Source organism: Siniperca chuatsi, linkage group LG4, assembly GCF_020085105.1.
Source record: "Siniperca chuatsi isolate FFG_IHB_CAS linkage group LG4, ASM2008510v1, whole genome shotgun sequence".
Lineage (NCBI taxonomy): Eukaryota > Metazoa > Chordata > Actinopteri > Centrarchiformes > Sinipercidae > Siniperca > Siniperca chuatsi.
The window spans coordinates 30,616,780-30,635,871 of record NC_058045.1 but is presented as its reverse complement, the minus strand read 5'-3'; the positions used below and the strand labels follow the sequence as shown (position 1 = coordinate 30,635,871).

The 19,092-nt window shown below is 38.5% G+C and overlaps 2 protein-coding genes across 7 annotated transcripts; both read right to left on the bottom strand.

Annotated features, from left to right (window-relative positions):
- Positions 1 to 662: 662 nt before the first annotated feature.
- Positions 663 to 10,424, bottom strand: LOC122875577 (troponin I, fast skeletal muscle-like). Of its 5 annotated transcripts, none has more exons than XM_044194908.1 (7): positions 10,302 to 10,424; positions 8,559 to 8,591; positions 6,208 to 6,247; positions 5,994 to 6,122; positions 4,511 to 4,600; positions 2,014 to 2,187; positions 663 to 1,011 (listed from the first exon to the last, which is right to left on the bottom strand). In XM_044194908.1, exons 2-7 carry the CDS (start codon positions 8,564 to 8,566, stop codon positions 934 to 936), a joined length of 519 nt encoding a protein of 172 aa, XP_044050843.1. In that variant the 5' UTR covers positions 8,567 to 8,591; positions 10,302 to 10,424; the 3' UTR covers positions 663 to 933. The 5 variants fall into 5 exon arrangements, with proteins under 5 accessions (XP_044050843.1, XP_044050845.1, XP_044050848.1 ...); XM_044194910.1 differs by having other exon boundaries at positions 10,264 to 10,375; XM_044194913.1 differs by having other exon boundaries at positions 10,306 to 10,324.
- A 1,325-nt stretch (positions 10,425 to 11,749) lies between these two features.
- Positions 11,750 to 18,695, bottom strand: LOC122875578 (troponin I, fast skeletal muscle-like). Of its 2 annotated transcripts, XM_044194914.1 has the most exons (9): positions 18,479 to 18,695; positions 18,267 to 18,328; positions 16,479 to 16,742; positions 14,268 to 14,300; positions 14,062 to 14,101; positions 13,645 to 13,773; positions 13,459 to 13,548; positions 12,023 to 12,196; positions 11,750 to 11,938 (listed from the first exon to the last, which is right to left on the bottom strand). In XM_044194914.1, exons 4-9 carry the CDS (start codon positions 14,273 to 14,275, stop codon positions 11,861 to 11,863), a joined length of 519 nt encoding a protein of 172 aa, XP_044050849.1. In that variant the 5' UTR covers positions 14,276 to 14,300; positions 16,479 to 16,742; positions 18,267 to 18,328; positions 18,479 to 18,695; the 3' UTR covers positions 11,750 to 11,860. The 2 variants fall into 2 exon arrangements, with proteins under 2 accessions (XP_044050849.1, XP_044050850.1); XM_044194915.1 differs by lacking the exon at positions 18,479 to 18,695 and having other exon boundaries at positions 16,483 to 16,742; positions 18,267 to 18,391.
- Between the last annotated feature and the right edge of the window lie 397 nt (positions 18,696 to 19,092).

The following is a 19,092-nucleotide window of genomic DNA, read 5'->3' as shown; positions in this document are numbered from 1 at the left end:
AGCAAAAACAAAACAAAACCCACATTTCCCAAAATGTTGACCTCCTTTCCCGAAAGACACTCAAACCACATGAACTATTCTCACAGCACTGTTAGATTTTTTACTTGGTTCAGGAAAACGAGACTTTTAGGGCTCAATAACATAACAGTTGCATAAGATGGAGGTTTAAGCAAATATTGATATTTACTGTAGATATTGTTCACTATCGAACCCCCCGATATTTCCAGGGTCACACTTTTATTTGTATTATGGGCATTTAATAGCTTAATAAACATAGTAATTTCTATTTATTGTCTAAAGTCGTTCTTGTTGGCTAACAGATGATTTATATTGACTGTCTGATTAGCTGATCAGTTGTTTGCCCAGTTTTAAAGCCATGCAGGAGGACGTCTTTCTACTGAGAATCTAGCTTTGATCTCGAAAACAGTACTTTGACGGAAAAAACTTAACTTAAAGTTCTACTTTTCGCTCGTCTAACAGGCCGATGACTTTTCTGCATCATATTTTGAATAAATAAATAATATTAAAAAGAACAGAAAGTCCAATTTATCCAAGTAAAGACTAAATATCTCAATGTGTAATTCACAGTTTGATGTCGTGTGATCTGGGAAACACAAAATGAGGAATGATTAATATGCGGATAAATGTAACAAACAAATTAATCCTTATTTCAAAACATTTATTTCTAATGACTCCATGAAAACCTGTACATTTTGAAATGATGTGACGTTTTAACGGCGTACGTGATGACGTTACTTTGCTTCAGCTCAGTCTCTCTCGGGGCGATGGTTTCACAAAAACAAAAAACAACAACAATAAAGTGTCTAAACTCTTGTCCCTGTGCGTCCTGCTGGAACACAGAGACACATTCAGTCACTCAGACCTCGGCGGAAACGTCTCCCCTGCTGTCGTCCTCGCCACTTCAGGAAGGATTTAGGAAGTTTCGAACATCTTCTTCCTGTCGGCCTTATCCTCAATGTTTTTACGCCAGTCGCCGACCGCCTCTGTTGACTGCAGAGAACAGCAACATGGACTCATTAACACAAAAACTTTTGTGCCAAACGTCAACATTACGTAGGAACTTTTCTATCGCGATCGCTTCAAACTAACGGTACAAGAGCATGCCTCGTTACGTTTTAACTCATTTCTATTAAACGACACATTTTTTTCCAAGGTGTTCTGTGTTTTTTCCTCCTTCCATGCAGCCGTTGGCGTCCGTTCATTTCACTAAAGTATAATAATCAACCTGCAGGAACTTCAAACCTGCTTTAGATACAGTTAGTATCCATTACACTGCAATCGCCATATCAAGACATGTTTGAAAATCAAAAATCCGCCACTGCAGTTAAACTGTTTCAACCTGTTTTCAGTACTTTCTAGAAAATACGTAAAAAAATGCACAAATTTATGTTGAGAACAGGTTTCCAAATGCACCGGCAGGTTTTTCATTTTCTATCTGCAGCAAGTTTCAGGTCTCTGAAGGGTGATTTTACCAGTGCAGTGAAATGATTGGAAATTAATGGCTGCTTGGAGGGTTAAAAAGCCCAAAAATGTAAAACACTACCGCTTTGGAAACAGTTAACAGTGATGCAAAGTGTAAAGGATTTGTTGTAAGTCTGCTAAAACTTGCAAAGACACTGCCATGACCTTTTTAAATGCAAATACTGTTGGTTGTGCATTAAAAGTAACAGAAATGTGTTTCCAGCAGGAAGTTGGAAGCCCATTTCCACCAAGAAAAGACAAAAAGGATGAAAAGTAAGGAACGATATCGCATGGTAAGGCAAAATCCTTTTGGGGCGTTAGATGGAGATGTTAAACCAAATGTGACATCAGGACAAAGCTTGGGTCTTTCTGAAGAACACCTAAATGTCACTATTAGCTGATGTTTATTGTTCTGCTGCTGATACTTGATGCTTTCATGGTGTAAAGGACCATGTGACTGCAGTCTTTACACTCTTTACAGCTAATTTCAAGCTTCTACTGACACATCTGCAATCAATTTGAACTCCTCACCTCCTCTTTGACCTCCTTCTTGACCTGCTTCAGGTTGGCTCTCAGGTCCATGGTCACCTTGTGTTTTCCTCCCAGCAGAGCCTGCAGCATGGCGTCAGCGGACATACGCACTTTCTTCAGGGCGGGTTTCTTCACTCCGGCCAGCTCCACCACCTTCATCTTCAGATCCTCAATCTGGAGGCGGAGAAACATCACGACATGTTAGTCCAGATGTTGTGGAACCGCCCGGTCTGAGGTCGGGGAACATGTGGTACTTTGTCCAAAGGAAAGTTGAAGTTTAAAGATGATTAGTGAGGATTTCTTTCTTTTATGCTAACGCTAAAGCTACAACATTTGCTGAAAAGGACGTATTTAATGTCCATAAACTTTTTTCCTCTGGAGCAGCTGATGCAGACTGAACACAACAGGAGTGGATTTCATGGATCATAGTGTTTGAGATTATACTAGGACCAATGCAATGTGATAAAAAACATGCAAAAAGAGCTTAAACTACTGCTACAACATTAGAATACAAGTCAAAAATATTGGATCCAGACTTTTGGAAAACAGACCAGGACCCGACGCGCATAAATTAATTTTCAAATAAAAGGAGACCCAATCCAAAAGGGACACGAGGACGGTCAAAGCAGAAAAAGTACACTCAATCCAAAATGCAAAATCCACCAATGAAGGAGAAGATTCGGTGGAAAAGAGCTATGCATGTCCTTTTTTCTGCACTTCACAGTGGACATATTGACACACAGACGTGAGACATGCAGCAATACAACAGGATCCTACCAGACAAAGACTGATTATAATCTGGACCTGGTCAGACTCAGGTCTTGGTTACTAGGAATCAAATGGACCTGTGAAGACTTCTTCCTCACACAACTTAAAGCAGACAGACAGTTCTATTTCTTCAATTTAAAATGCAAATTTAAAATGAAAATGGGCCGGGATATATATATATATATATATATATATATATATATATATATATATATATATATATATATATATATACAAATATACTGTACATATATATATATATATATATATATATATATATATATATATATATACATATACTGTATATATACATATCCATATATACTGTACATATAAAAACTTCGTGGGTGTATATATACATATATATAGGAGACGTAATTCAATCTCCTCAAATGCTTTTGAGGAATCTGCTGAGAGGCAACCACACAAACGGGGCCAAAAATAAAATCCAGAACTGTAAAAAACCTTCCTGACCTACATGAAGCGTCCACCCTAACACCTGTTTTACAACCAGCGGTGGACAGTAACTAAGTACATTTACTCAAGTACTGTACTTAATTACACATTCCAGGTACTTGTACTTTACTTGAATATTTCCATTTAATGCAGCTGTATATTTCTACTCCGCTACATCTCAGAGGCAAATATTGAACTTTTTACTCCACAACATTTGTCTGACAGCTTTATTTACTTTACAGATTACAAACCTTCATCCCCTCCCTGTCCAGTGAAAACCACGTATCTCCAGATGTTTGTGATGAACTGAAGGATGAAGAGTTTCCTTCATGTGCTGAGAAAACTCTCCTCCTCCCGAAGCTGAATAAACTCTTTAACCCCCCCCTCAGATCAGCTGGAAAACGCATCGTCACGAAGCTGAAAACAGGCTGTTTCTCTCATGAAAAGTTGACTTTTTAGAGATACGTGGTTCTCACAGGACAGCGACGCTACAAACATATGATGATCTTATAGACCATGATGCATTGCTGCAGATTAAACTACCCAACAGTATATAAAGCAGTTAAAATGAGCTCAACCTTAAACATCTGCAGCAGTAAAATGCAACAGACACATTAGTGCAGCAGGAATATGAATCCAGAAACATCAGATATATTAAAACACCGACAGGAAGCGTTTTACTGCACAGGGACGACTCTTACTGTCATACTTTAAGTAACTTTAGCTGATAATACTTACATACTTCTACTTAAGTGAGGTTTTGAATGGCAGTGAGACAGGTGAGTCGCTCTGAACAGGACTGTCAGGCGATTTTTGAGAATTTTACATGAACAGATTTAGAATTCAACGGTTTTGGATGACTGCTGGAAACGTTTAGTCTTCTTTGAACAATCATCATCAATAATCATCAAAATGAAAGTGGTTCTCTGTCATTTATTCACCTCTGTTCACTCCTGAAATCTCATGGCCCTAAAACCAAGTGATTCACCTGCTTCAGCAATGTTCCTGATAGAAATCACATGTCATAAAATAAAACAGGCCGCTCCACAAGTATAGAAAGACATTTAGATTCAAGAACATTTTTGATGCGAAGGTATTTTTAGAAAACCACAAAAACCACTATTTTAAAGGAGCAGTGTGTAGGATTTAGTGGCAAACTAGTAGCCCCCTAAATCTTACACACTGGACCTTTAAGAGTCTTCACTTGACTACATCTAAAGTCATAACTCACCTGAGAACATCACGTCAGGTAAGCTGATCTCATGTCTCTCACCTCTTTGTCGCTCTTCACAACTTTGGCCTCGGCGTCGTACCTCGCGTCGTCGATCTTGTCGATGGCGGCGTGGAGCTTCTTGCAGAGTTCCTGTTGATTCGCAAAACAGACAAACGCGACATGTTTAAACGCATTTCTCAGCTGTCAGTGGCATGCCGTGATTTTAAAAACCGCGTCATGAAAAGTCAGCAGAGACCATCTGTAAGGTTAACAAGACTTTCTTAATCACTAAACTAATAAACTATTAGACTGACTGTCTGAAATCACGTGCAGAGATTAATATTCAGCCGAGGATGGATCCTGCTGAATCTGATCAGCAGGTCGACATTTACACTTTAGTTTTAGAGGCACAAAATAAAGACTCAGCTGTACTGAGATCAATGCTAACATGTCAGGCTAATATGCTAACTGTTAGTATTCAGTGGATTTCCTTTTCGGCTGTCTATGATGCTTTTTAGCTTCTAGTATTGATTGTTTGCTCGTACGATTCAATTTTCTAGTTATTTTTAGACCATTTTGTAAGGTGATCAAGACTTCTTAATCATTAAAGTTCAGTTGTGGAACGTAACTACTCACTAAATTACTGGACATAAGTAGAACTTGCAGACTCTTGTACTTTACTTGAGTGTGTCTATTTTATGCTACTTTACTTTACTTTGTGCTCTACTACATTTTTCTGACAGTTGTATAGTTTTTAGTTACTTTTCTGATTAAGATTTTACTCACAAAAACATGATCATCGTATAGAATATGATACGCTCTTAGATTAAACTATGTAACTGTATATAAAAGTTAGCTCCACTTTGAAAATATCAAAATGCTGCTTACGTTTCAGAATACGCGGTTATTATTTGGTTATTTGTGGACGTAATAACACAATGAGGGAGCGAGAAGCTAATGAGCTAATTTCATTATACCCCCACCTCTTCAGCTGCTACTACACCTCAGCTCTGACTGCTGGGAAGAGCAACAATATGGGAAAAGCTTGTTTCAGTGGAGAGTTTTAGTTTCCCGTGATGTCCTAAATCCTGTTCCACCAATAATGAAAAGTCTCTGGAATAACATAAAATATTTAAAACAAATTTGGGAATGAAAAACTGTCAAATTTAAACTGAGTACTGGCACAAAGTGCGAGCTAACGGCCAGCGCCGCCGCTCCCACCACGCGCATCACGCACTGTGCGTAGGGCACCAAGTGCTGAGGGGGCACCAAAAATAGCCTAATGAAATTTTATTTTTAAATGCCGGTATTATTTCATTAGCCTATAGAAATATTAGGCACATTTTAGCCATGTATATGTAACAAAAAAGGGGGAACAAGAAAGATATTTAATAATTGCTCTAGTCTAGTCCCCCCCCCACGTGCCGGATGGTCCGTTCCGGTTGTTCGCGCGGGCGAATAATAAAGGAATTATGCTTAGGGCACCAAAATGGCTAGCAGCGGCACTGCTAACGGCAGCATCAGTACATCGCCGTGGTCTCACCATGAGGGCGGCCTGGTCTCCGCTGAGGTCGGGAGCGGGGCAGTTCTCGGCCATGTAGGCCTCCTTCGCCGCCTCAATGTCCTTCTTCTCCTGCTCGATCCAGCTGGCAGCGATCTGCAGCATCAAACTCTGCAGGGGGAATACGAACATGTAAAATAAAAATGTCAACAACAACAAGACTTCGGCTGAAAAGGAGGAAAGGTTTTATTCTCACCTTCAGATGATGCCTGCGGCTGGACGTCATTTTCTTTCCCCTGTGAGACAGAGATTAGACATTATCAGGACTGATGGGCAGATTTCATCACACAACATCTTGGCTGATTTGATAAAGTTTAATTTTGTCTATTGAGTCCTAAAAATCTTTTTTTCCTTAAAGAATAATTCAACATTTAGGGAAAAACGCTTATTCACTATGTTGCAGATAGTTAGATGAGAAGATTGATATCACGTCTTTACGCTAAATATGAAGCTGCAGCCAGCAGCCTGTTAGCTTATCTTAGCATAAAGACTGGAAACAGGTGGAAACAGCTAGCCTGGCTCTGTCCAGCACCTCTAAGCTCACTAAATAACACGTTATACCTAGTTAAAAATGACAATTCGCTGTTATACAGGGTGTGCCAGACTAAATAAATAGGACAGAAAATAGTCGGCGAATTGTCTTTTTGCACTTCAGTTTATGTTTGGATTAAAAACATGACAATTAGTGAGCTTTAGAGATGCTGATATGTGGATTTTTTCCCTTTAAAATGAGCTAAATAAAATTAATAGAATACAAATTCAATTTAATTTAAAAATCTGCTTGTGGGGTGCCATTATTTCACTGTTTCCAGACACAATAAAATGAATTACAGGCAAATGTTTTTCACTTGTATCAAGAAAGACATAATTTTAAAAAGGATACTAAAATGGAAAATGTATGTAGTGCACTTTTTCTTATTACACAACCAGGAATGTGAGGTATAAATCACGGCACACAAACACGTCTGTAAATGACAGTGATAACACACTAGTCTCACTGTAGGAGAGTAAAAGCACGAATGCTTTGAAATGCATTGATTTGAGGAGGGAACACAAGCTGCAACCATTTGAAAAGTTGATACAGATTTAAAATGTATTAACATCACATTAAAATGCTTCCGACTGCCTGCCGTAAGATGTTTCTCCTCACACATACCAGCAACATGTACAGCTGCTGTCATCTGAAGCTGAAGGCTGACCTTCAAGCTGAACTGGTGCCTTCACATGTGTTCAGATCAGTTTAGACACATTTCAGACACAGCAGCAGCAGCGCAGCTTCACGGACGTCACTCTGCTCTACTGAGATCAATGCTAACATGTCATGCTAACATGCTAACTGTTAGTATTCGGTGGATTTCCTTTTCGGCTGTCTATGATGCTTTTTAACTTCTAGTATTGATTGTTTGCTCGTACGATTCAATTTTCTAGTTTTTTTAGTTCCTAATGCCTGCCTCTGCATTTATAAAGGTTGGTGGACTTCTGAAAACATCAGGGACAAAGGTAGAAAGTCCAGGACTTTATCTGATATGTTGTATTTTTATAAATATATGAGAATATTGTCAATAAAGCTGAAAGCACAGCTTAGTCTTATTAAAGTCTGGTAACGCTTTATTTTACGGGACCCATAGTTTCCTGGGAATGAAGTAATATGTTATATATGTGTGTGTGTGTGTAAATTCTTAAAAAGGCTCATGAAAGAGTTATTTACTAATATTACTAATGTGGTTTTAATTATGGGGTGATGGAGACAGTTTTCAATTGGTACACATCCAATCAATCAATCACAAACGTGTGAAATTTCTCTAGAGGCAGCATACAATTCAAAATATATGAAAAATTAAGTAAATCAATTCATCAATAAATGACTAATAAATTAATATTTATTGGGTTTGAATGGAGGTTTTCTTTCAGGAAAGCTTCTCTGGAAACCAACAACTGCTCATAAACTCAACAAAACAAACTAAATTCTAATTAAAATCACTGTTTCAGAACTTTGTCTCTATTTTCCTAATAATTAGAACCAAATTACGTGTTTTTCTCCATTGTGGCGTGGACAAAGTAACAGATCATTACCCTCCAAAACAATCATTCCCATCTAAAATGAATAATGCTACAAAAGAGTTATGTTTGAAGGAATAAACATCATATTCACTCCCACAAAATCAGTGTCATCCGAGAACTGCCTACGTTTTCCTGACTTGACTGGATTCTTGATTGCATCAGCACAAGTGAAATTAATCCCCGTGTTCTGTCTGATTGATCATCAATTAGAGACACCATATCGTGGCACACTATCTGGGATTTACACTAGTGTTTAAATCCAAAACTTCCTTGCTTCCCAAACGGCTGAGTCTGTCTGAGAGCCTGGGGAAGTCTTAAAATGGCAAAAAATAAATGAAACATAATTACAAATAGAGAGCTGTTTTTGTGAGGTTGGTGAAGTTTTGAAATGAAATCCAATTAATGCAATTAAAGTCAGATTACATTGTTACAGTCAATTGAACTCATTTGAAGGTTAAGAAGAAGAAGAAGAAGACGTGTACTCACTCAGACATTTTGGCGGTTTGTGATCTTCACACCCTGTTCAGAGACAGAAAACACTCGTCAGTTAATCATGAGCAGCTACATAAAGCACACTGACTCCGTCCACAGCTGAACTGAACATGCTGCCGCCCTGTTATCGATCAGCAACCCTTTGACCCGCAGCAGGAAACACAATACGCTTCACTATCACGGAAAACCGGCTAATTTTGGACGGGCGGGGTCAGATGGCGGGCCCTCCAACCCGAACAGTTGCCACCTCTGAAGACATTCTGTCTGGAATTTAACTTCTTACAGCGAGCCAATGATCTGAGCACGAAATGCCACCAGCAGATGATCCAAATGTGGCGCTAAGCACGCAGTGAGAGGCGTTAACACCAATTCCAACATCCTGCAGGCATCCAAACCACCGGCTGACACCGAGCTCCAGAAACCAGGTTTCAGATCAGAATCTAAAGAATCAGAAACTATAAAACTTTCTAAAAAAAAATGGAAATGCAGAGATCTAAAAAAAGGTCAGTTTTGAAGCTCAACAAAATCCAAATCTCAAAGAACACGTACACGTATTTACATGAACCACTTAAAACAGTATAAACTCTTTACTCTTCAGTTTAGTTTTAACATAAGATCTAGTCGCTGTGGAAATTTACACGAGGATGCAAAATTAGTTCACAAACACTTTGTCAAATCTTCTTATTTTCATACTAATAAGTCAAACACTGAGTCAGAACAAAGCATCCGACTACAGCCACAAAGAACATTAAATCCCCAAATCCTTCTCACAAAGAATCACATCAAGTCATTATTATTATTTATTTAAAAATCTGTGTTAGCACTTTATTTTATGCGTGTTGTAATTTCTGAATACTTTCTGAGAATTTGCCTGGAAAGAAGTCTGTAATTTGGTGCTAATTATAGAGAAGATACAGTGATCAATTAGTACACTTCCAATTATTAATTTCCAAATCACTGCTGGGCGTTTTAGTCCGTGCACAGCAGGTCAGCTGCACATGCAGATACGTGAACATTTGTTCACAGGCAAACAAACAATTCAACATATATGGAGACTAAAGTTTCCAACAATTAATTAATCACGAATAAATGAATATTTACGTGTGTTTAAATGAAGCTCTTCATTCAAGGAAATTAAAATGTCCATATAATTAGTTTTATTATGTAGATCTGTAATTTCCAAATAATTTTCAGAGTTTACAGACACGCAAAATGAAAGTGCTACCAAATCGGTCTGCAGATTTGAGAAGTTGAGCTTCAAAGACTTAAAGTCCAAGCTGGCTAACGTGAACTCAAACACGCCATTCAAGCTCAACGAAACATCCAGAGACCATCAACTCATGATAAAGCTGATTTTCATTTAAAGACGAGTCAGATCAAACCCTGCGACGCCAAAATAAAACAACAAAATGACAAATTAGCTTCGGTCCAAACTTTAACCTGCCTGAATGTCCCGAAGTTAGTTCACCAATCAGCTCAATGTCCTACAGTGTCCTTTAATAAGTCCAATGTGTCTCAACTGCTGTATAACAGCTCCTTCTCTCTGATTCTACCTCCAAACGTCTGAACGCAGCCTCAGAGGTCAGAGGTCACACCGGTAGCAGCACCTTTAAAAACCAGATAAAAGCGCCTCTGCAGAATAAGCTGAAGTCCCACCTGCTAACCAGACCTCAGTGTGACTCTCTGTATTGTTTCCTACCAGAGTGAACGAAGCGGAGCTGCAGTAGAGACTCTCACCTACTGAACGTGACGAGGAGGAAGAAGACGAAGAAGGGGGGGAGACACTGCCAAGTCCTAAACAGTAAAGATTAAACAGGGTATATAGGGTGTGAAGTGCTCGCTCAGCAGAAATGTCAGCCCTCTTTATGGTAGCAGAGCCACTTCAGACCAATGGGCCGGCAGGCTCCAGAAATACCACCGCAACTCTCCGAGGAACCTCGTAAATTTCTGCTGCAGGAAGTCGCCTCCCTGGACTGCTGCAGGTTCCCTCCCACAGAGACGAGGGAAAGGATGAAGCAATTGTTACACAACGGTCGGCCGGCGTGGGTGACACGATTAATGCTCACAGATTCAGGTTCTTTATACCAGCAGCTTAACAGGCCAGTGGTGAGAACAGTGTGTGAAGTTGTTAGTCACACCCACAAGGAGTCATTTACACCGAGGTTCAGCTCAAGTTAATCTGAGGCTTCAGCAGACCGAGTTAGACAGATCAAGTGAGGATCTTCAGAAGTTTACTTGAAGTCTTTTTAGTAGGAAACTCCCTCTTTGTACTGACAGACTGTAACTCTGAAAGATGTCCACTTGATTTGTCTGATTGAGACTGATGGAGCCTTTACTTCAGATAAAGTGACTCTTCCAGTGGGAGGAAGGGATTTCCTAACAGCCAGTATGAACAGTTACAGTTTCAAGGTAGATATAGTCATGTTAGTATCAAAACAGACTGAAACATATCGTCGTTCAGGACTTTGGAGGCTCAATTTAATGATGTAAACCAAGACAAACATCAGTGCATATGTATATATTATATATAACATGTAAAATGTGGATGTTTTAAAAGGGCAGAACTTCATGCAATGATAAGATTAACGGTGAAGTGTGAAGAGTAAAATGAAGTTACTCACCGTTCGAGGAACTTCATGACGCTGCAGCTTCGTTTGTGATGGAGAAGTAAAACTGTGATTTGCTGAAAATATCTGGAAAGAAGTCATGTTTCATGACATGAACTAAGGAGAGACGATGTGCAGGAAGCAGAACCATCCAGCAGAGAAAAAAGCGGGAGAAAGGCTCTCTGCTGACATCTGGTGGTTCATCGTGAGCACAACACTCAGTTAGGACAAATCTACATTAAGAGGACATTTCCAATTTGCTGTTAAGCCAAAATAAATAGCCGTTTAAATTCAAGTGACTTCTCGACCCTGGAAACAGCTTCTCCTGATTTGGAATTAGTCTCTATTTCTATGTAAGACTTTATGTCAGAGGGAAGACGCCTCAGCTTCAGATCAACAACAACGTCTATGTGGTTTAATGGAAGTAAAATAATATAACGTGAATTTTAGATATCGCTCAAATTAACTGATAAAAAAAACCCTCCTTTAGCAGAGTTTAATGAAACAAAAAGTTCAACACGAGCCTTTTTACCTCTAAACTTCCAAACATCGTCTGGAAAAAACTGCAGTGTGACAGCATTGCCTTATTCCAAAAAAAACATTTAATGGCACGAGTTTTTTTCAATTCCATGAAAAAGGTCAGATGTAACATTGGAAAGAGTTGTAGTAGCCCAGAGGAAGTGAAAGTCTTTAGGAAGTCTCGAACATCTTCTTCCTGTCAGCTTTGTCCTCAATGTTCTTACGCCAGTCGCCGACCGCCTCGTTCGCCTGAAGGACAGATTCGACACAGTGATGCAGGCCGTGTGTCCAACAGTGAGCTAATGTCTAAAGTAAATATGTGACACGTCTCACCTCCTCTTTGACCTCCTTCTTGACCTGCTTCAGGTTGGCTCTCAGGTCCATGGTCACCTTGTGTTTTCCTCCCAGCAGAGCCTGCAGCATGGCGTCAGCGGACATACGCACTTTCTTCAGGGCGGGTTTCTTCACTCCGGCCAGCTCGACCACCTTCAGCTTCAACTCCGCAATCTAAAAACACAGACAGAGGCCCAAAGACCAAACACAGCTGACATGTCATGAACACAGAGGCTCAGAGTGATCCCAAATCTGGAAGAACCCTGACTGACATCGACCAGTAGCAGATCAAAAGTTCAGTTTCCTCTTTCCTCAGTTAGTGGATTCTTTAACTGTAACGTCTTCTTCCTATGAAGTGATATTCAGTTTCACGTGAACACAGGAAACTTTCCTTTACACTGTACCAACAAGAGCATCAGTCGTTTGTTTCAAATGAAAACGACCTGTTTAGATTGATTACTGACCTCGGAAACAACCGTTTCTTGAGCTTTTCTTTGCATCACATGATTTATAGTTGTAGTATAGATAGTCAATAGCTGTTGCCACGGTGATGAATCTCAGCTTTTAAGCCAACGTGGATCAGAAGTCCTTAAAGTGCCCAGAAATTTTTTTATTTGATCATAAAAATCCATGACAGCTGGGGGGACGCCATCTGCAGAGGAAGCGCATGTGATACAACCAAAAGCTCCAGATCAGGTAGTAATGGACCTTGTGATGAGACTGTTTGTGTTAACCTACGTTTATGTTTTCCTCTTGTGGTTGTGTGAATAATGTGTCTTCTCTTACGGGCAACAGAGGAAGCGGAGTGATGTTGTTGTTATACTGCCACAAATACGTCTTAGCGGTGGATGTTAAAAGTGTTCGCTCACGTCCTGAATCTTACCAACGCTGAGTTTGTAACAATGATCAGAATCTTTTCATAACCTTCAACCTGCAATAACTGATGTTTTTGGCCACTTGGGGGCAGCAGAAGCAAGTTGTGAACATGACATTAACATATCACCTTACCGTTAAAGTAACTAAGTACATTTACTCAAGTACTGTACTTAACTACACTTTTGACATACTTGTACTTTGAGTATTTCCATTTTATGCTGTTTTATACTTCTACTCCACTACAGTGATTTACATTTAACTGATTGAATCGCAGGCATCTTATTGTCTGTCGAAACTTCAGCGCCACAACAGTGGACTGTAAATATCAGAATTTGTAGTTTCTATCGTAATTTATTTACATAGGCTCGTCATCTGATTATGCAGCCACAATCAAATTATGGTAGAAAAACAAGGTTAAGAATTATAAATTAAAGGGTTTCACGCAGATCTGGGTTTAGTTACTCTTTAATATGTAAAAGACAGTCAAACCCTGTTACTGTACTTCCCCAAATCCAAATACTATTCACATTAAAGCATCTATAACTGAGAAACATCGCTACCTCCTTGTCTGTCTTTTCCACTTTGGCCGCGGCGTCGTATCTGTCCTCGTCGATCTTGTCGAGGGACTGGTGCAGCTTTTTGCAGATTTCCTGTTGACATGAAAAGAGAAATGTTTTTTTCTCACGAAGTCAGTTCTTCGCGACCTCTGTTCATCCTCTCTTTAAGTTTTATTCGTGTGTTTTTACCACCAGAGCCGCCTGGTCCCCGCTCAGGCTGGGGGCAGCGCATTTCTCCGCCATGTAAGCTTCTTTGGCGGCTGCGATTTCGCTAGCTTCCTGCTCCAGCCAGGTGACAGCGATCTGCAGTATCATACTCTGCAGGACAAGGACACAGAGACTCTGAAGTTATTACAATTAAGCAAAAAGGTTTCTTATTATTCTTGAAGCTACAATCATTGATTATTTTGTCCACTTGGGGACAGAAGAAGTCCAGACACACAGCCCTGACATGTCACATTGTAAAGCTGTTTAGCTAACATGTTAGCCAGTGATGGCGTGTTTTTACCAGCAACATTACAATCCCATTAAAGTTTGCGTTCACCTGTTGGACCTCAATCTAATTTATTTTCTAGCGCATAATAAAGAAATTCTGTTAAATCTTACCTTGAGGTGATGCCTGCGGCTCGATGTCATCTTCTTTCCCCTTTAATTAATGAAAAGGTGATGTTAATAAATAATTTTGGTTTCTTCCCATTAAAAAAATAAAAAAAATCAAATCCAGATTGTTGAAGTTTCTGTTAAAGTTACTTTGACTTGGAAATAATTATTATTGTAGTTTAATATTTCCAACAGAATAAATTCATACGTACTCGGACATCTTGGCTTCTTTTTAGCTTCAGACTCTGTTAAAAATTGGAAAAAACAAAGAAGACAGTTAGGACGAAAATCTGAAACAATTAAAATAAACTATTTAATGAATCGGACTTCACAGATGCATCAGTGTTCACTGTCTTATATTAAACAAATGTACAAGAACCTAAATAAAAAAAAATACAGTATTAAACGAGCAAACATTTGAATTTAAATCATATTAAAGAACAAGACTTTAAATCTGCTACAGACACAAGTCAGTCACTACTTAAACAGCATTTATTGAATTAAAAAATTAGCGGATACATTTTCCACCTTTTTAAATCCCATAATCAATTGAATTCTTTGAGCTTTAGTCTGCCGGTCTATCTAACAAAAACTCTAAAGATATTTGTAATTATTTTTAATCATTTATAATCCAAGGCATCTTCACTTTTAAAAAATTCTTCTTAAAAGCGAAAACCATTTAATCCCAAACTTTTTTTTTTAATTGTAGTGTTTTTATTTCTAATGTTTTTTTTATTCTAATATGATTTTATTTTTAATTTATTCTAATTATATTTCAAAATCTAATTTCTAAATGAATGATAAAGTATATACAGTATAATATGCTCAATTTTTAATGTTCCTTTTAATGTTTTATCTGGTTGTTTTACCTTCACTTTGCCCTGTAAAGCACTTAATAGCTCTTTGGAAAGGTTATTATGATAAATGTTATAATATAATATAATATAATATGTAATATACTTTCTGTCTTCTGTAAAGCAAAACAAAATGTAACTAATGAAAATGATCTCGTGTGATCACAAACTGTTCCTCCCTGATGCTTGAGGACTGTCAGAGACTAAAATGACTTTAAATTAAAATTCTGTTTTAGTTTAGCTGTATTAGTTTCAGTGTTTGTCAAGCTGTGGTCTGAGGGCCTCTGGGGGCCCCCTGTGCAGGTTCCAGGGGACTTGTGCTAATCCTGGCTCAGGGTCAAAGGTCAACGATGACATTTAGGAGGATTTCTTTACGAGCAGTAACATGGGAAGTAGCTGACCGGAGAGGTGAGGTAAAATACAAGTGCCAACATTTAAATAAATAAATATAAATTCCAGCATTTAAAACCAAACTTTATTAATATTTTGACTTTTCCCAGCTGACTCACTTCTAGACAACTGAATCAAACAGCTTTAGATTTTATTTACCCGAAATTCAATGTACCAAATCAGACTTGCATTACTGTCATTTTTGAATGCTATTATTATTGTTATTGTTATCATTATTATTATTATAACTTTTGTCTTGCCAGCAGTCAAACTCTCGCATTAAATCTGTAAATGCAGAATGAGATAATTTCAAGTGGTCTGCTCTTTTACCTTTCAGTTCCCCGACTGTAAGCTCAAATGTGGTTCAGTTTTAAAGATGCTGATGGTGTTTGCAGCATCAGTAATTACTGATGAAATCACCTGTAATCTGATATTCAGGCTATTTTTCACCCAAAGGGAATCGGATATACCATTAAATGAGACGGAAAAAGTGGACCTGGAAGGAACCAAAGACTTTTATACAAATGCAAAAAGTTTTTGATTCTGCAAGTTATGGAAAAAGATCAAACAAAGCATCCAAAACCTCTTCAGGAGGTTCCAGAGGTGGTCTGACTCTGAGATCCAGACTTGTATTGAGTATTTGATGGAAAGATTAGTGAGTGTCTGGTTTAGAAATTTAAAAGATCAGACATTTAGAAGAAGAATTTTACTTAAGAAATGGAGGTAAATCCTACCTTGGGCTGACTTTCAACACTTTTTAGTAATCCTACAGTTTTTAAGTGACACGGGAACCAAGTGAAGTTAAGTTTTTGTGAACTTTAGAGAAGATTTCCGCTCATGACACAATGCTAAAAACGAAGGCTCTGCACACTTAGGTCCTCAGGTAGGCAAGTATTTAGCTAATATTACATACTTTCATTGGACTTAAGTGTACAAAATCCTTTTGTAAACTGAAAATATCCCGTGATATGATCTCTCAACTCCCAACAGTCACATTATCAAATTTGTAAATGCCTGATTATTACTTGAATATAAACAGAAAATACGATCATTTCCTCCAAACTGCGCAGTGATATAAGACTGACTGCATTCTGCAAAAGGTGCACTGTTTAAGTCTTTTACCACTGAGCATCACCTTCACTTTAGCCACTAAATCCACCAAGTAAAAGAGTTTCTTACCTACAGAGTGACGATGAGGAGGGCGGCAGGGACTGACAGAAGGAGTCACAGGCTAAAAAGTGAAATCTGTTGGGGTATTTATGTGCTTGGACGGGGATTCGGAGGTTCCTCTTTATGGCCATGAAGAACTCTGAGACCAACCAGGCCAATGAGCTCCTGAAATACCTTCATCCTTTGACTGCTCACGTCGTAAATCATCGATTACTGATGTCTGGTCTGTCCGAGGTGGTCAGCAGTCCTCAGTGGGACAGGACATGAAGAGATCTGGAAAAGAGAAAAGAAAAATATAAGACTTCAACTCAAATTAATAAGACTCAAGGTCCTGGATAACAAACCTAAAAGCCGTTGTATCATTGTAAGATACAGTACTCCCTACATACGGTCTCCTTTTCTGGGAAAATCTCATTAGGCTAAATTTCACAATACTTGTTTAATATACAAAATTCTTGAGGGATTAGCACTTCCCATTTTTACCACATTTCTAATTCAGAAAAATGTTGGTGACAGATTAACCCGATGAGAAAGAAGAGGGGACGCTGTTGTCCCACAGAGGGAAATATGTTTGTTTCCGTCTGTTTGTCAGATGTGTCTCCTCTGGCTTTACCTCGGCCTTGTGTAACGTAATGTGATTATATGTTGTAATGATTAACTGCTTGCGCCGACTGTCTGCTTAACATTGTTTTGTATTAATTGCCTGCATCGTAGGCTACGTGTTACTCCTTTTAGCTTTTTATCTTGTTTAGCTGCTTCACGTTCGTCTGTTCTGATTTTACATGTTGTTTGTTTTACTGGCTAATCTAACATCTAGCTAAGGAACAAATGAAAAAATGATTAATAAACAACAATTATACAGGAGCGCCTTGGTAGCCGAATGGTTACAGCGCATTAACTGCAATGTCGGTTGTATCTCTCTCACTGCCCAATAAAAAAACACCCAAAAAATATCTAAAACCGAAAAAGTAAGCTAACAGGAAACTAACAAATATGTTAAAGGTCCTGTAAAATTCAGATTTTAAATCTTGTCTGGAAGAGAAGATAACCAGATCCGGAAATCATATTGGCAGCAAAGCTTCAAACTCCTACCGCTAGCAAGGATAGCTAGCTAGCAAACAGAAACAGATGAAGCGTAGCTGGCTTCTGTTCTCTAACTTAGTAGGTTTCATTTATAGGTCATTTTAAAAAATGCTGAAACATGTTTCTATCTTACTGGAGAGTGAAATTTGAGCATCTCGTCATTTTAACCAAGAAGTGTGATTATTTAGCATAGTTAAACACCGTTTAAAAATGGACACGATTGGTTGGATTTTAGCGATTAGCCTTTTGGCTAACATTCAGTGGAGTTATGCCGTGTGTTTATGTCCGAGATAGGAAGTTAGAGAAATAGGAAATATTTCCATGCTTACGACTTTGCAAGTATTCATGTAAATGGACAATTCACGTCTCAAAAAATACAGTGTCAATATTGCAACAAATCGATGTTTAATTAATTGAATGGCGGCGGTCTTTGGCGTCCATGTTTGTTTGCTTTTTCAGGCCCTTTCATATTATTAAACATCGAGTCGGACATATTGCAGCTTTCAGAATTGTGACTACGACTTGGATGTCGACGTAAAGCTGTTTACAAGTCAAAAACAGGTAATTATGGTACTTTTGACATGAACGTTTTGCAAATATGACAACTCTATATTTAACCACAGTAATAACATTTTACCACTCTCAACAACACATACAGAATGTCAATAGATCAAAAATGTTAATTCTTGTCGTAAGAGACCTTTAAAGACGAACCTTATTAGTTGCTGTTTGGAAATCAGAGCTGCTGTAGTTCATGCTGGATTCAGACACAGCGACTGAAAACACAAAGGGACAGAAATTAAAAAAACAGTAAATACAATTGATCAACAACTCCAAACCTCCACCCTGTTCTGTATATGTAACTGACTGCAGTGTAATTGTATGCAAATCAAACCAAAGCCTACAATCAAACTGACATCGCTCACCTTCTCTTTGACTGAACAGAGTCCATCTCTGATCAATAAGGTCGATCAGGAAAAATTTAAATGACGTAAAAATGGCTTTAAAAAAAACAAAAAAACATAAAGTCAGTTGAGTTTCTAAAGAGGTTTGATGTTGTCCATCCTGCTCAGTCAGTAACCATCAGACATTAGTAATAAACTATATTCACATACTGTGACTGACGAGTTTGGGCAAAGTTTCCAATTAAAGACAAAGTGTTAGAAAGAAGTGTTTCCTAACTAAAATAAAAAAAATGTAAAAACACGCAGAAGTAAACACGAAATTACAACAAACAAACAGTTTAAAACATCTCAGTATTTTGTGAGGCCTCCCTTTCATCACAAAACGTTTTCGTCAGGTACCTGCGATGGAAATTTGTCATGTTGTGTGTAAACAGGATCTGGCCTGAGATGTTTGCAGAGGACTGTGGAGTGAAAACACCGAACAGCAAGGAGACAGCAGCCGCTGCACAGGAAGTCCTCCGCTGACACCGTGTGGTCGATGTGGAGGCCAGTTTACCTTAAGCCCCCCTGTTAGCGTTTATAAGCAGTATGCAAACAGTTATTGATGGTTTATAACGCACTATAATGTAATTGTA

Bases quoted from the DNA above. Each gene is read 5' to 3' on its own strand.
- LOC122875577 (XM_044194908.1), bottom strand. The intron at 4,601-5,993 runs GTGAGACCACGG...GCGAATCAACAG, and splicing joins GAGACCAGGCCGCCCTCATG to GAACTCTGCAAGAAGCTCCA. The intron at 1,012-2,013 runs GTGAGGAGTTCA...TGTTCTCTGCAG, and splicing joins AGAAGGAGGTCAAAGAGGAG to TCAACAGAGGCGGTCGGCGA.
- LOC122875578 (XM_044194914.1), bottom strand. The intron at 13,774-14,061 runs GTAAGATTTAAC...CTTGTCCTGCAG, and splicing joins GCCGCAGGCATCACCTCAAG to AGTATGATACTGCAGATCGC. The intron at 11,939-12,022 runs GTGAGACGTGTC...TCTGTCCTTCAG, and splicing joins AGAAGGAGGTCAAAGAGGAG to GCGAACGAGGCGGTCGGCGA.